Source organism: Drosophila busckii, chromosome 3R (genome assembly GCF_011750605.1).
Source record: "Drosophila busckii strain San Diego stock center, stock number 13000-0081.31 chromosome 3R, ASM1175060v1, whole genome shotgun sequence".
NCBI lineage: Eukaryota > Metazoa > Arthropoda > Insecta > Diptera > Drosophilidae > Drosophila > Drosophila busckii.
Window position 1 is genome coordinate 12,218,317 of NC_046607.1, and position 15,445 is coordinate 12,233,761.

At 43.0% G+C, this 15,445-nt stretch overlaps 5 protein-coding genes across 5 annotated transcripts; 2 read left to right on the forward strand and 3 right to left on the reverse strand.

The window, feature by feature from the left end:
- Positions 1–51: 51 nt before the first annotated feature.
- LOC108603529 (AF4/FMR2 family member 4) lies at positions 52–8,605 on the reverse strand. The gene is made up of 6 exons (XM_017992423.1): positions 8,409–8,605; positions 4,036–4,459; positions 2,103–3,973; positions 936–2,041; positions 748–849; positions 52–649 (listed from the first exon to the last, which is right to left on the reverse strand). The coding sequence occupies exons 2-6, from the start codon at positions 4,312–4,314 to the stop codon at positions 318–320; spliced, it is 3,690 nt and encodes a 1,229-aa protein (XP_017847912.1). The 5' UTR covers positions 4,315–4,459; positions 8,409–8,605; the 3' UTR covers positions 52–317.
- Positions 8,606–8,947: 342 nt separating this feature from the next.
- LOC108603530 (serine protease easter) lies at positions 8,948–10,393 on the forward strand. Its single transcript, XM_017992425.1, has 4 exons — positions 8,948–9,106; positions 9,162–9,334; positions 9,394–9,550; positions 9,615–10,393. The coding sequence occupies exons 1-4, from the start codon at positions 9,037–9,039 to the stop codon at positions 10,316–10,318; spliced, it is 1,104 nt and encodes a 367-aa protein (XP_017847914.1). The 5' UTR covers positions 8,948–9,036; the 3' UTR covers positions 10,319–10,393.
- Positions 10,394–10,486: 93 nt separating this feature from the next.
- LOC108601272 (protein painting of fourth) lies at positions 10,487–11,965 on the reverse strand. Its single transcript, XM_033294201.1, has one exon. It carries the CDS (start codon positions 11,920–11,922, stop codon positions 10,555–10,557), a length of 1,368 nt encoding a protein of 455 aa, XP_033150092.1. The 5' UTR covers positions 11,923–11,965; the 3' UTR covers positions 10,487–10,554.
- Positions 11,966–12,055: 90 nt separating this feature from the next.
- LOC108603461 lies at positions 12,056–13,216 on the forward strand. Its single transcript, XM_017992294.1, has 3 exons — positions 12,056–12,131; positions 12,188–12,706; positions 12,765–13,216. Exons 1-3 carry the CDS (start codon positions 12,110–12,112, stop codon positions 13,199–13,201), a joined length of 978 nt encoding a protein of 325 aa, XP_017847783.1. The 5' UTR covers positions 12,056–12,109; the 3' UTR covers positions 13,202–13,216.
- A 250-nt stretch (positions 13,217–13,466) lies between these two features.
- LOC108603460 (cell cycle checkpoint protein RAD17) lies at positions 13,467–15,377 on the reverse strand. The gene is made up of 4 exons (XM_017992293.1): positions 15,190–15,377; positions 14,485–15,131; positions 13,966–14,426; positions 13,467–13,910 (listed from the first exon to the last, which is right to left on the reverse strand). Exons 1-4 carry the CDS (start codon positions 15,202–15,204, stop codon positions 13,489–13,491), a joined length of 1,545 nt encoding a protein of 514 aa, XP_017847782.1. The 5' UTR covers positions 15,205–15,377; the 3' UTR covers positions 13,467–13,488.
- Between the last annotated feature and the right edge of the window lie 68 nt (positions 15,378–15,445).

The window sequence follows — 15,445 nt, forward strand, 5'->3', positions numbered from 1 at the left end:
CGTTTAATATTTATGTAATATTTTTTCAGTTATATATTTATAAGTAGAAGTGCACACATACACATATACAAATGTATGTATTATATATTTGCAAAGGTGTGTGAGAGACAAATAATTGAAAAGTCAGTGAAACTGGATGGTAAAGTGAAAGAAGAATTTAAGCTTCTCTAATGGCCAAAAGCTGAAACTTTGGAAAGTATGAATTTTCAGGAAAAGATTGCACCAAAGCTGCGCAATTTGCTTTTCGAAAGTAGTAAGTTCTTTTTTTGAAGTTGAAGGGTGGCGACGGCTGCGACTGCGACTGGGACTGCTCAGTTTTAGGTCTGCAACAGTCCACGTATGTGTATATCGGATACGGTGGCAGTAGCCGGCGTGCACCCGCCGGCAGTGGGCGCACCGTTGCTGCTGCTGCTGTTGCCACCGCCGCTGCTGTCAACAAACAGCGTCGAGGTATCGATGCCGGATGTATTTGGCGAGTTCATTACGGACGATACAGCGTTCACTAGCAGATCATCGCCGCCGTCGAGAAAATCATTAAGAAAGGCGCTGTCATGCGCCGTACTGCCGCCGATTGTCTGTTGCAGACACTTGAGGTTCTTATCAGCAATCTCGAGCGCTCGATCCATTGCCTCGCACTCGGCTTGTTGCACTGCAGCGCGTCAGCAGAGACGGCGCATGGAGGGGTGCACATATTAATTAGTATAATTATGAAAAGCATAATTAATTTTGTTATTATGAAATACACACCGGATTGAAAAAGTTCATTAAACGCATCCTCCGGCAGCGTATCAAACACATTTACCAAATCATGCTCCTCCAGCAAATGGGCGCCATTCAATGCAATGTCATCTAAAGAAAACAAAGAACAGATATATCAGTTATGTTGTAATTGTAATTGTAACTGCTGCTGGGCTGAGCTGAGCTGAGCTACTTACCAGCATCATTAGCGCCTATCAGCTCCGACTCGCTCAGGCCGCCCAGGCCTGTGTCCTCGGAGCTGGCATAGGCCGAGCTGTTCTCGCATATGCCAAACATATGCTGGCTTAGCAGGCTCTCAGTGTTGGCCAGCGTTGAGTTGCCAACACCGATTGCATTGCCAAAGGCGGCATTGAATGAGGGAAAACCGGAACTGATGCTCATGTTGCTGCTGCCGCTATTGCTGTTGTTGTTGCTGCAAAAGTTTGTGCTGTTGTTGTTGTAGGCCAAATTATTGTTGTTTAAATTTGCAGGTAGATGATCTCCAGTAGCTGCCGCTAGTTGCGCTACAATTTGGCTTATCTCTTCTGCTTTAAAGTTGGCAATAACGCTGGCATCCAACTGCTGTGGCTCCGGTTCAAACTTCAACAATTGCTGCTCCTGCTGCTGCTCTAGCTGATAGTTGCTGAGCGGCGCCAAAGCTGGAGGTACAACGGGCAGCTGTGGCAGCTGCGGCATTGTGGCCATGGGCATGATGGGCGTATAGGGCGGCAAGGCCGAATGCGACATAGCTGAAGACTGTGAATTGCTGGCAATCGACTCCAATGATGTGGTGCTGCTCTTGCGCTGCAGCACGGCAGACATGGGCGTCAGCACGGGCGTGCTGGCAACTGTGCGTACGTGTGCTTGCTGCTCAGGCTGCTTCTTGGCACGCTTCTGCGGTCGACCCACTGGATTAGCATTGGGATTCACCTTGCGCTTGCGCTTGCTGGTCACAGCTGCTGTAGTTTGCGTTGTGGCCGCAGCTACAGCCGCTGATATTGGCCTGGAAAGCTGTTGCTGCAATTGCAGCTGTTGTTGCAAGTACTTCTGCTGCTGTTGCTGCTGCTGTTGTCGCGACTGCAGCTCAATGCCTGCACGCAGTTGGCTATGCTTGGTGCATAGAGCCAGCGTATGCAGCACATCAAACACGGGCTGCTGGCAGGCGGTGCCATCCACACGCCAGGCGGAGCACGACTTGAACAGCTGCTGCGTGGTGTCCGCCACCATGTGATGCTCACAATGATTCGCCAAGCTAATTACACGCTGCTTGCAATTCGCCGTCAGACAGAGCTTGTTCACGCTGCTGCAAGTGGAAAGTGGAATATTAGTAGAAATAAATATGAATGAGTTTAGGTTGTGCTTACTTATCCAGCTGTTGCCCGGACGTATGATCTTGATACTTGATCAATAGATTTTGTACGCATTCCAAGCGCTGGCGTGCTGCTCGCAGCGGCAACTCCTGCAATGAACGCGTCGATAGCAATTGCAATGCTTGACGACGCAGCAGGCCTTTGCGCACGGCTATGCGCTCCTCACGGTCTCGATTGCTGGCGGATAGCAACAATGGCTCGACGGTTAAGTCTTTGCAGCCACCGGCAGCGCCTAGCCAACGCTTTTGTATGCAGTATGGTGAATCATCGGTTTGCCGCATAGCTTCCATTTCGCTTAAGATTAAGCCAGGCTTGGTGGCAGCAGACAGTTTGCGACGCCGCGAAGGACGATCCTCTGTTGTTGCTGCTGTAACTTTGTTGTTGCATCGCTTGCTTGCCGATGCTGAGGAAGCAGCTGCTGAAGCGGACGCGGGCGCTTTACGCTTGGGAGTGTTTGTTTTGGAAGACATTTGTTCTTGTTGTTGTATAGCTATAGTTGTTGGTACTCCTGCTACTGCTGCTGCTGCTGCTTTTTGTGTATTGAGGGCGGGTACAGTTTTTGCTGTTGATGCTGCTGCTGCTGCTATTGTTACGGGCAACGCTAGATTGGCGTTTGATGCGGGCGGCGTTACAGGCGCCACCGCTCCGAGTTTCACAGCTGTCGCTGGGTCGCTGCTAAGCGGCATCGTTACAGGTGGCTTGCGAAATATGACATTGACCGGTATCTCGTTGAGATCGTTGTTGTCATCATTAGCATTGGTGGAATGTTTCTTCGTTGCAGCGGATGATCCTGCTGCTACTGCTGTTGATGTTGTTGCTGTTGCTGCTGTTGTTGTATGGAACACAGTTAATGGCGGCGGTTGTGTAAAATTGTATGCGACCAGCGGTTGCATCAACGTCTGCTTGGCCACCTCAACCACTTGGCTGCTGCTGCTGGTGTTGTTGATGGTGTTGCTGCTGCTGCTGCTATTGCTTGTGTTCTGGCATGCCAGTGGCAAGGATTTCTTCTTCTTCAAACACTCCACCTTCTGCAAGTGCTGCGCCAAGGTCGTGTGATGAAACTTGGACGGCGGCAGCGAGCCGCCTTTGGGTGGCGACATGGATTGTGGTATAGCAACTAAAGCTGTAGCTGTAGCCGTAGAAGCAGCAGTAGGTGGCAGCACTATGGGCGTGACCATGGCGGTGGCAGGTGCTATTGGTGGTGTTGCTGCTGCTGCTGCAGATGATGTTGGTAACGAGGCGGGCGGACTGATCTGCGCTGTGGCAACAACATGTGTTTGTTGTTGCTGCTGTGGTTGCTGCTGCTTCTGGCTAGTGTCCAGTATAAGCGGCGTTTGCCACAGCGAAGGTGTGTGCGTATAAAGTGGCGGCGGCGGTGTTGAAGACGTAAGCGCGGCAACATGTTTGGTAGACAATTTAAGCTGTTGTTGCTTCAGTTGTTGTTGCTGCTGCTGCTGTTGTTGCTGCTGCTGCTGCTGTGGACGCACCACGCACACATTGTTGGCGCGTTTCGGCGAAGATTGGGGCTGCAATTGCAACTGCAACTGAGCTGTTGGCTGCCTTTGAGATTGCGTGACATTATTAAAATTCGTTGTAGTTGATGTTGTTGTTGTTGCAACCAAAGACGCCTGCGCCTTTGTTATAGCTGTTGCCCTCGCTACCGCAATAGCTCTTGTTGCTGCTGCTGCTGTTGTTGTTGCACAGCCATTTAGTTGAGTAGCTGGCGGCGTTGCTGCAACAGTGCTCAACTTTTTGCATGCGATTGCAGCTGCTGCTGCTGCTGCCGCCGTCTGCTGCTGTTGTTTACTACTATTTTTAATGCAGTTTCTATTGTGCTGCGCTTCACTTATGCGGGCTCGCGATTTCTGCAATAGTTTACACATACATATATAGATGAAGTATATACAATAAAATTTCCAAAATTTACCTGTGCATTGAATAAAACTGGCGGTGTCGCTGCAACTGTCTCTGTGAATACATATGGATCCTCAGTTGTATTCGTTTTGGCGGCTGCAATTCCAATGCTCTCCACATTTACAACAACTGGCAATGCTAGCGGCGTCGGCGTCGTTGTTGCTGCTGCTGCTGTTGCTGGTGTTGTTGTTATAGTCGCGTGTGTTGCTAGTTTACTTTTAGTTGTAATGCGTTTTGTTGTTGTTGCTGTTGCTGTCTCTGTAATGAATCTTGACGCTTGCTGACATGACATGTCCAAACTGAAGCCGTTGCAGTTGCCTTCTTCTTGTTGTTGCTGCTGCTGCTGTTGTGATTGTTATTGTTATACTTATTTTTTCGTTTTATACGTTTGCTGCCCATATATTTATATTTTACACGTATAACTTTTGCTATTTGATCTGTAAATTGAGATATAGAGAGACGTTAGCTGGAGAAAACTGCGATTGGAAAGACCCCAGAGCTTGATTGTCACGTGAGACACACACACATACAAATAAACAAACGCACTCATTCCTTTCATTTAAACTCACACACACACACACATAGCGCCAGTTGAAATAATTTAATTGGAACTCATTTAAGAAATCAAAAGAGTATACTATGCTATAAAATTCGCTGCCAAGATAAAAGCTATAAAAGACATACATACATATGTGTTTGTATTTACTTTATGTATATATATATCTCTTGCTTTCTTATTACCATCTGTGCCCCGCCCGCCCGCAAGCTCCGCTCCACCTTGGGCAGCATTCAATAGACTGTGGGAGCAAAGCAGAGCGAAAACACAAAACAGAATTGCTGATAACAAAACACAAAGCAAAATTTGCAGTCATTAACAAATAATAAACATACACACACACACGCATATGTATGCATCATTTGTATGTTTATGTTTACACACAAGGCCAAGCAAAGCTGAGTACGTGTGTGTGTTTGTTTGTATGCAATACGATAGAGGCGCTGACAATAATTAATATTTTTTTGTTTACATATTGATTTACAGAACTAAAGATGTATTGATTACCATTTCTATGGCATTACTATATAGTAAAGCATTTGCTTAAATGCATTGTGTTTACATTTCCGAGAAAGAAGGAAATGACAATGCAAATCATTAAATAAGCTGCCCACGCTTACGTATGCATAACTTATTATTGATGGCTAGCCTGAACGTGACACGTTTTGTTTATAGACTATACTACGAAGAAGAAGGAGAAGTAACACAAAGTGAAGCTGACAAAAGACACCGAGAGGGCATAGAAGACAAAAATGATAATTTGGCTAGTGACGACATTGAATAAGTTAAGGTTAAAAGCTTTAGCGAATGTGCTTAAAGCAAAACTCCAAGAAAAATACACACAAAACATAAATACACACATACATGTATGTTTATGTATATAGCAAAGGTGATTGATCCTAAGCTGAACAAGTAGACATGTGAATAGGGAATAGGTATTAATGCTAAACTCACAGTTTATTATATGGCTATAACAACGTGTTATACAATTGATAAGCATTTAAAAAACATACACATAAAAGCTAACAAATCTTTATGTAAAGCTTTAAGACAACGAAGCTAGGAAAACATACAGATAATTGCAAATAATGACTACAATCTTGTACTACATACATATTCTTGATTTTGTTGTTGTGTTGTTAATGTTGTTAGTGGTTTCCGCTGTGGTCTATGTCCATCTTTTCTTGAGCGGTCTTAGCCTTTTTTGGCATTAAATGTTAACTGGTTTGTGCCAGAACTACTACAAACAAAACTAATGCAAGAGAATTGCCAAGACAAAAGAAACAAGTGGACGCATTAAAGTTGAGCGCAAACAACTTTTATATACACTTTAGCTTCGTTATCAGTCAAAAACATGACAAAAGGGGTAACATACATTTGCACAAGTTTATGATACCTCTATGAATTTTTTATAACAAATGTCAAAGTGTATAAAAAAAACAAATGAACTTCACGTTCTTTTAAACAATTGTGAAAACATTAGAAATCGCTGTGAAGGCTAATACAATAGCATAGCATTAACGTCGATTTTTTGTTTAAAACTGAAGCAGCATTGGGATCAAATTGTATGTTCTAGAAGTGCTCAAGAGAAGCCTTGCAGACGCTGGCGTCGTCGTCGTTGATGATGATGATGATGCTGTGTCTATGGGAATTAAAGGTTGTTATCTAAAGAAACCACTCAAAGACGAATGCGGGTAAAACGAGCAACAAAAACAACAAACTAAAGGTTGGCCGTCGTCAGGCAGTCAACCAAGCTGGCAGGCAGGCAGGCAGAAAGCCGGTTGAGAGGTTAATTATGAGAGCAAAGCGCTGAGCGTCGTTACGCTTAATGCTTAACAACAACAACAAATTGGTTCAACAATTAAATACATGCTATGCAGCCAAACAAACATATTTAGTTGCAAACAGTCAGTAAAACATGCCTTTGTAATATTTAAAATAATTTCCGAAGCACACACGGGGAACGGGGGCAATCAACAATGAATTGAATTTGTTCTTTTATAAGCGTTTCTATAAATTTGATAGCATGGAGTATGGAGGCAGCAGCTGAATAGAGACGTGCTGTAGTTATTGACGCACAACTGAAATTACAATGAAGCGCACACACATTGCAAGTGCAGGAAAGCGAACCCGTTCGTTTCCTTCATAACCGGAAACTGAAGGCTAAATTTATAAAAGAAAATGTATGTACGTATGTATGAACTAATGTAATAATGACGTTCGCAACGAGGCGAGGCAAGAAGCCATGCTGTGCCAAATGGCAGATGCAAGCAAAACAGAAAAAGAGGAGAAGAGCGCCAACAGACCGACCGACCGACCGACGGACGAACAGACATACAGACAATCTGTCAGTTATTTGTGTAGGCTGCGCGCCGTGCCCCGTTACAACTTCCCACTTTAGTTTTCAACGATATGGCTTTAAATTTATTTTTGTTATTTGAAACTCAGTTTTTGTTAGCTTATAGACAGACGCGCGCGTTTTGTCAGCCCACGCATACAACTACACTTTACATTTACTATGCTGAGTGCGTCATCAACAAATGCCGTTATCGCGAGTTTTTGGCAACACACACATGCGTCAATACAATATACAGCAGATGTAATAAAAAGCGCCAGGGCACAGAGCTCACATATTCACACATGAAGAGCGCTGCGCTTGTTTTCGTATGCGTGGTAGACGTGCTAATAAACAAATCAACAAAACAAAACAAAATGAAATTCTCGTGTAAATGAACTTTCGGTGCACACAACACAAAAGGAAAGCGGTTTGCACAATTTTCTATGTTTACATTGCCGCCGTTTTTAACACACGTATACATATACATATGTATTTATATTTTTGTCGTTGTTGTTAATCGTATCTTTTTACAATTATTGTTATGCATGCATATTTGTATAGCGCACTTAAGGTTCGTTATAGCCGGCTTGTTTTTTTTTTTTTCTTCTTTCACTATAGCCGTTAAGCAGAGACTTCGCCCTTTTTATTTCTTCTTTTTCTTTCACTTCGGCTCACTCACACAAACACACAGTGAGACACACCCATACTGGGGCACTGTCAGTGCACTTTAGTGCCTTTTAACTGCACTTGCACTTTGATACACTTTAAGTAAACTATTTAACATTATTTTAGTTGCCGTCGTATGTTTTGAATTTTAGTTGTAATCAACGCGTCTTGTTGCTTTTGTTATATGCGCCGTTTAGTTTGTTTTTAACATTGACTTGCTGCAAAACAAGAATGCGTCACGAACAGTGCAAACGCAAACACATTCACTCTCTCACACACATACACACATATATACATGAATACAGAGGCAAAAGCGAGCGAGAAGAAAAATTTACCCAACCGTATGGTGAAGAGTCAAACGTCAAACTGGCGCCGCAGCGACGCGCGCAGCGTAGTTGCTATTGTTGTTAGGTACCCTCCCAAATAGAGTTGTCAGCATTTTATTTGGCTTGTGTCTTGTGAAACTACTTTTGAATTTTAATTTTTAAAAGTTTTAGTTATATATGTGTAGGGGCATGCTCTTATTAATCGATATTATAGAAAGACCAACTGTTACAATATTATTTAAATAGCTAATATTTTGTGCTTAACGCATACGTTGGCAACCCTATTCAACGTTTGCTTTTCCCGCGCTCCTGCCCTCTCTTTTTATATACACAGCGCGCGCACACACATACACACCAAGTGTTTGCTTTCATATATACAATACATACACATACACCCCAAGTATTTGCTTTCATATATACAACACACACACACACATACACTCGCACAGACAACCAGATACATTGCCAATTATTTTTTCTGCAAAAAATTTTCTTCGCACCGTAATCACAATTTCAAATGCAATTTTCGACTTGAAATCTTGTAGCTGCCAACTCGAAATAATCGCTTAGCTGTAGATATATATCTATTGTTGCACTTGATTGTGTTTTGGTTAATTGGCCATCAATATAAATGCGATTTCTATTTAATTTAATTTTTTTCTCACGCAACTAAGATGGCGGACAGCTCAGTGCAACTGTATTAGAGACGACCGATATTCACGACCCTGTTACTTGTCACAACAATCGCCAAATAGTGAGTCACAGTTACTACGACGAGTCAAACGAGTCTGTGACGTTAGCGAAGCCAAAAATGTACTTAAATAATTCGGATTTAACGGTCAAAGATAAGAGCTTGACTAATTCAAGCTTTCATGCCTAACATGAAATCATTTTTGTTCTAATCTAAAATTTGGTAGATGTTTTGAAACAACAAGTGTTTAACAATAAAATGAATAACAATACATGCTTTTGTATGTACACATGTATGTGTGTGCAAATGGGTTTAGTCACTTGAATTATCAGCGCTCGCATTAAAATAGGCAGTCTCAGTCTTAATTTGAAGGCAGGCGCAGTCATTGTGTACCGCTTTTTTAGATTGTCTGAGCTTATAAATATTCCAAAACAGTCATGCGAATTTATTTAGTGCACAGAGTTCTGACGGCTGTAGTTGTTTACTCATTGGCATTGGGTGCAGCTGGTAAAGTATGCTGATCAAGACACGTATTTGCAGCTAACCCTTGCCTTACTAACAGGTCACCAGCAAAGTAATTGCGTCTCAAGAATTCCAGAAGGTCGGATTACAGGTCATTGCATATCCATACGACAATGTGAATACTTTCTCCGTATATTACAAAGACCGGATATTTCGCAGGCTGAACGTAATTTGTTGCGTGACAATCGATGCAGTCGGCAGGAAGATGTTCAGGTAATTCACATATTTGCTGACTTAATTTTAAAGTAATTAAAAACATAAAATCTTTGTAGGTCTGCTGCCCTGTTGATGGCTATTTAAGTGGCTTGGGAGCACTTACGAATCCACTGCTTCCACGAGAATGTGGAGTTGTAAAATGGACACGCCTCAATGAAACTGATACCCAAATCGATGAGTTCCCTTGGATGGCGCTAATAGAATATACTAAACGTGAGTGCTGGCAATGACACTGACCTCGCATAGCTCTTATCTCTGATTATTTTCCCTAACACAGCCGATCAAGAAAAACTTCACGCATGTGGCGGCGTTCTCATCAGCGATCGCTATGTATTAACAGCCGCTCATTGTGTTTCTGGTCACTCAATAAGCAGTATGGGCTGGCAAGTGCGAAATGTACGCTTGGGAGAATGGGATACACTCACAAATCCGGATTGTCAAGTTTCGAAAACAAGCAAACAACCTGATTGTGCCCCACCCCATCAAGATGTTGCTGTTGAAGAGATAATTGTGCATCCAGTTTATAATAAGGATGGCAAAAGCCAAACAAATGACATTGCTCTAATACGTCTACGTAACCCGGCGCAATTGAATGATTATGTGCAGCCAATCTGTCTGCCCAACAAACAGGTGCGCGCTGATGAACTGGAGGATCTTGTAACCGAAGTCGGTGGCTGGCAAACCACATCCAGCACGCGCATGCAAAAAAGCGAGGTCATTATCACGTCCATTGAAAACTGCCAGAGACAGTACGCCCAACAGAATGTCCAGATTTTGGCATCGCAGCTGTGTGGTGCCGCAAAATCCAATGAGTGTCGAGGAAATAGTGGCGGTCCGCTTATGTTGCTGAAGAACAATGTTTATCTCTTAGGTGGCATTATGTCTTTCGGACCCATACCTTGCCCTAGTCCAGGCTGGCCAGATATTTACACACGTGTTGCGTCTTATATTGATTGGATACATGAAAATCTCAAACCATAAAACAAAAAAAAATTAAAATTGCATACATTTTATTGTAAATCTAAAAAAAAAATTGTCTAGTAAATACTGCGGTTCACTCCATTTACTACTTATTGATTGCAAACATGAAAATCTCAAACCAGAAAGCAAAAACAAAGTATTGCTTTCATTTTATCTTAAATCTAAAAAAAAAACAAAATTTACATAGTAAATACTGCGGTTTACTCCGTTTTACGACATACTCCACATCTCGCCTGCTATTTGGGGTCCGGATCAAGAGTACTCTGAGCTACACCCAAATAGTCATTTTCCATTTTGATATCAAAGTTGGAACATGGTGAGATTGATCGCGGTACCATCGAAATCTTATCCGTGGTTAACTCAGACTGCGGTTCAATCTTCACACGACCGTTGATAAGGCTCTCTTGGAGAGATTTAATCAGAGACGCCTGTTCTGCCATTTGCCGCTGTAGTTTTTGAAATTTTTTATCATATTTGTTAAGTTTACTTTTGCTCTTGTGATCAATGCTGTCAGTACTATCATTGGAGCACTGCTCATCGCTGTCACTGATGACAATAGGTTCCACAGGTGGTGGTAATATGACGCTGCATTCTGTTGTGTCTTCTTCAGTTGCACTGGCCTGGGATGTGTTGCAGCATGATGAGTCAGTAGTTGTCGGTCCCCGGCGGCTGCGAAACCGTCTGTAGCGCACAGTGAGCTTACGATTCTGTAGAGTATTGGTTGACAGCGTTCTGAAAGCTTCCAAAGCCAGCTCGGCATTAGAGTAACGTGCATATGCATAACGCGCACGTTTCTGACGCTTCATGACGCCAATATCGACGCGCATGGCATTCAGAAATGTTTTTAACTCAGCGGTCTTCATGTTGAACGGTATATTGCTGATATACAGATTACAGGGATCAAGGGCATCCGCAAGTTCGTCGTCGGTGTAGTTCTTTAGCTCAGCATGCAAATTGCCGTTGCCGAATCGAACGCGATTTATGTCCGCGATGGTGTGTTCTATATTCACGCCGGGCTTCAGATGTACCATACACTGGCGCGGTGCCGTAGACACAGGAAACACCACCTCTCTAATGTTTTGTGAAACGTCCAAGACGGTGGAAGCGTTAATCTCTGGATCTGGAAAACGTATTAGCAGAGTGGGGGTTGGCGATATATTGGGAGCCAGCTCACGCTCTAATGCTAATGCACGCAGCGCATTCTGGTGGCGCAGCTCGTGTTGTTGCCTACGATTTTGCTTGATAATCTTTCTTGTTAGTTTAACTTCTTTGGCATTATCATCAGACTTATTTGTTGCATCTTGAGGTACAGCATCTGTGGATATCATCTCTGAAAGCGGCTCGGGCTCTGCAGGCGTCTGTTGGAAAAAATACGGCTCCAGCCCGCTGAGTGTTTTTTGTGACTGACTTGTGGGCGACAGACTCCCACGCTCTGCTTCCATACTCATGGAGTCACTGTCTTTATCCATTTCTTTTTCTTGCTCTGATGGTCCGACAGCGTTGCCTTTATGTGGTGCTAATTGCTCTTCATCATTTTGATTTTTATGTGCTTCTCGTTTGGCGTCTGGTCCGTAATTTGATTCGGCCACACGTTTTAAATCCATGGCTATTCATAAAATTGTAAACAGCTTGCAAAACTTCTGTGCAACAAGGCGAACCAGGGCTGGCGACACAATAATACAGCACAGTGGTACATATTTTTGTTAAATGCTATTTCGATATGCCGATATAAAAATCGATTTATTATCAACTGCGTTGAATGCAAGAAAAAAAGGCTTATTAATTAATGCAATGGCTGAAACAACAAAAGCAGGCAATGTAAATCTATACTATGTTGCCTGTTTATAATTAATAAAATATATATTGCAGACATGTCTCAAAGACGCAAGCACAGGCGGGGTAAGAAATCAAAATTGGTGCCGAAAAATCCCAAGAACCAATATCCACCATGGAAGCTGGATATACTACCAGATAATACAGCAGCGACTGGGGTGGGTGGTGGTAGTGTAGGTTCAGGTGCTAAACTTGTGCGGTCCCGTTCATTATTGGTGCCGTACAATACCAATCGCTTTCTAATGGAGGAGCATATGTCCGAGGTGACCAAGGACGACTCGGATGACAATTGTTTCACTTCCCAAGCTGAGGATCAGGAGTTGTTTCTATCAAAAGAGTTCTCGAATGTTTATGAGCGAGCACGGTTGGAGCGGTTGGAAACTATGAACAAGCAGGAGCTAATACAGGAGTGTTTGCAAATCGAAGACCGCTATGCAAAGGATCAGGGACGTCAGCGACAGCAAAGTCTCAATGCACAGCAAATAACAAAAGATTATGGCATGAAAGTACGTGCACTGGAGGAAAAAATACGCGAACTCTCGCGGGAGAATCAAAGTAAGCAGTAGTTGTATGCTTTGCTTTTAATTTGTATTAAACTTTTATCTGCTATTAGTGCTGCGATCACACATTATGCGATCCCGTTCGCCAACTCATGTCGCCGCAGCAGCAGCAGCGGCATCTCCACCTTCAGCAGCCGTGCCCACGGCCAGTACCATTTGTGAATTGCAGGCGCGTCAGCAACTGCCGCTGCCTACACCTATGGACTCTTCTAGTGAGGATAGCGAAAGTGATAGCAGCTCGTCTACATCTAGCACCACATCTAGCTCGTCATCTGATGGTCACGAAATGGGCGTGGCAGGACTTAACATTGCCAATGGACATGCAGAACGCAGTCGCAGTCCATCTCGTTCGCCTAATGCGGAACTCAATGGGCATGCCGACGAGGAGGAAGAGCGCCTGCGCTTGCTGGACGCCAATCATATGGACGAAGATGACAACTCCAGTGATTATGCAAAGCAAAACGATATCGACGGTGGCGTGCCCAAATAGAAACGCAGCAATAACATTTACTGTGTATATAAAAGACTCATTATTTGTGTTAGGACAGTTGCAAGATTTTCTAAAATCTCCCTTTTCTAATTTAAGCTATATAGTTACTTAAACTTTCTGTCTGGTGTCATTTTAGTTTGCATATAAGTGAAGTATGAATTTTTACGCGCCACAAAAAAACGTATTGTAGTATAATTTTTTATTAAATATTAGTATGCGCAAAGGCACTTTTTAACCTGTTCAGCTTCTTAAAAAATAAAATGTTAACAAATCAATGTTTTCTACATTTAATTGGTTTTGCCTACTTTTTTTGCAATGCATTTAACAAATGAGCTGTATTCACTGGCATAAAGACCTTTAGATATATTTGAAACACCAAGTAGATTCTGTTCTGTTAACGTTGTTGTAGTTGACTGTACGTTAAAGCGTTTGGGACCGCGCACTGGCATCCAACCGCTTACAGGGGCAGCATTGGCTACCATGCAGCCGCGTATGGCAGTATTTAGCGCCACCAAAGCTAGGGTATCATCGCGGTACTCTTGCAGCAGCATATCTGCCAGTCCGATATCGTTGACTGCATCATTGACATGGGCAATGTCGCGGAAATGTGGCAGGTAATTGGCATGTATAAAGTTAACAAAGTTTCTGGGTTCCGAATAGAATGCTTCAGCCAATTCCTCGGGATTGTGCTGCAAACGATTGTCTTCATCTAAAAGAATACACTTTATTAACTAATCAAATAAAAAGACATTGCAGCAACCTACATTTGGGATTAAACACACGACCCAGCGCATGCATCATGGTAATGGACTCATCGCGTCCAATGGACTTTAAAGTGTTTGTTGCTTTGCGTTTCCGCACTGTGGCGCTTGTGCTTATATTCAATTTTGTAGTGGCTATGCTGGGCGCACCGATCAGCGAACCAAAATGTAGATTTATAAGCGCATTGCGTATGTCACCCTGAGCACACACCACAATGGAGTCCACAACATTTTGCGAAGGCACTTTGTATAAGGCTTTGTGTGGTTGCTGCTGCATAATACTGCAAAAGCGCTTCATGGACTTTTGCATAATAGTTACGGCTATGGCATTAAAGCTAATATGCTCTATTCGCAGATTAGTTTTCAGTTGATCCGTAAACAGCTTATAGCTTATGTTAAGCATGCGCGATTTACTGTCGGCTACTATAAAAACCAGAGGAGATTTTCCATATTTGGTGTATTCGCTGGATAAAGAAAAGAGCGTCATTATTAAGCTACATTTTAATTAAGCCTCTAACTTACATTAACAGTTCTTCGAATGTGGAAGTTGCATCCTTTAAAAGTATATTTGGTATATCCTCAACCAGCAGCAACCTTTTGCTTTGCATTGCCAGCAAGGATTTATAGCGGGAGGCACGTAAAAGAAAGCTTTTAAATACGTCCAATTGTGATGTTGCATAGCAGTTGCCACTTGGTTGATCGCCCAGCGTAGAAATTTCCTCACAGTCAATGGGATTAATCCATTCCTGCAGTTCGTAACCAAATTCTTTAGCCTGTACTCTAAGCGCAGCAGTTTTGCCACTTCCCGCTGGCCCTGTAAGGAGGCAAATTTGTGCCGGAAATTTCTTCTGCACAGCACCGCAGTGGCGAAACCAGTCACGCAGCTCGTCTAGTTTCTTTGGGTGCACAGCCAGCTCATCGCTTACACTAGGTGCGAAACTTTCCATCCAATTGTCGCTTACGACCGGACACGCTGGGGAATTATCACATACATCGTCAACAGCCGTAAGGTCCACAATTTTTGATGCCGTTGCAGTAGCAGTTTTTGAGGCCCTAGCTTTTGTACTTGCGGATCTTGTGCGCTTTGCAGGCACCGACACCGACGCTTCATCAATGCTTGAGCTTTGTGATGCATTTAATTCGCTAAAAGCTGAACGCACCCAGGGTTTCTGTGTTATGTTTAGTATAAGAATTTATGTTTAAAAACAAAATAATATGTTTGTTTACCTTTTTCGCGCTCATTGTAGCTATTTATTATTATGAGACCGTATCTGCTATTTTGAATGACAGTTGTTTACGCATATATGGCGTGCGAAGAGTACGACTAGTGTTTTTGTATTGCCGCTCGTTTTTCTTTATTTTGGTTGAGCTTGTTATCGATAAGCTGTACAGCCTAGTTATCATTTTTGAAATTCGTTTTGCTTACAAGTTTAAATAATATAAACAAGCTGATTTCTTCGTGTGAGCTGTGCAATATAAAGAC

What these genes read in the sequence shown, in the direction of transcription:
- LOC108603529 (XM_017992423.1), bottom strand. Translation starts at nt 4,314, where the DNA reads ATGTCATGTCAGCAAGCGTCAAGATTCATTACAGAGACAGCAACAGCA. An exon ending in CAGTTTTATTCAATGCACAG is followed by an intron (nt 3,974 to 4,035) that starts GTAAATTTTGGA and finishes AAACTATTGCAG; the next exon opens with AAATCGCGAGCCCGCATAAG. An exon ending in TAATGAACTTTTTCAATCCG is followed by an intron (nt 650 to 747) that starts GTGTGTATTTCA and finishes GACGCGCTGCAG; the next exon opens with TGCAACAAGCCGAGTGCGAG.
- LOC108603530 (XM_017992425.1), top strand. Translation starts at nt 9,037, where the DNA reads ATGCGAATTTATTTAGTGCACAGAGTTCTGACGGCTGTAGTTGTTTAC. An exon ending in ATTGGCATTGGGTGCAGCTG is followed by an intron (nt 9,107 to 9,161) that starts GTAAAGTATGCT and finishes CCTTACTAACAG; the next exon opens with GTCACCAGCAAAGTAATTGC. An exon ending in GTCGGCAGGAAGATGTTCAG is followed by an intron (nt 9,335 to 9,393) that starts GTAATTCACATA and finishes AAATCTTTGTAG; the next exon opens with GTCTGCTGCCCTGTTGATGG.
- LOC108601272 (XM_033294201.1), bottom strand. Translation starts at nt 11,922, where the DNA reads ATGGATTTAAAACGTGTGGCCGAATCAAATTACGGACCAGACGCCAAA.
- LOC108603461 (XM_017992294.1), top strand. Translation starts at nt 12,110, where the DNA reads ATGGCTGAAACAACAAAAGCAG. An exon ending in GGCTGAAACAACAAAAGCAG is followed by an intron (nt 12,132 to 12,187) that starts GCAATGTAAATC and finishes TATATATTGCAG; the next exon opens with ACATGTCTCAAAGACGCAAG. An exon ending in ACTCTCGCGGGAGAATCAAA is followed by an intron (nt 12,707 to 12,764) that starts GTAAGCAGTAGT and finishes ATCTGCTATTAG; the next exon opens with TGCTGCGATCACACATTATG.
- LOC108603460 (XM_017992293.1), bottom strand. An exon ending in ACATTCGAAGAACTGTTAAT is followed by an intron (nt 14,427 to 14,484) that starts GTAAGTTAGAGG and finishes TTCTTTATCCAG; the next exon opens with CGAATACACCAAATATGGAA. An exon ending in TCGTGTGTTTAATCCCAAAT is followed by an intron (nt 13,911 to 13,965) that starts GTAGGTTGCTGC and finishes GTATTCTTTTAG; the next exon opens with ATGAAGACAATCGTTTGCAG.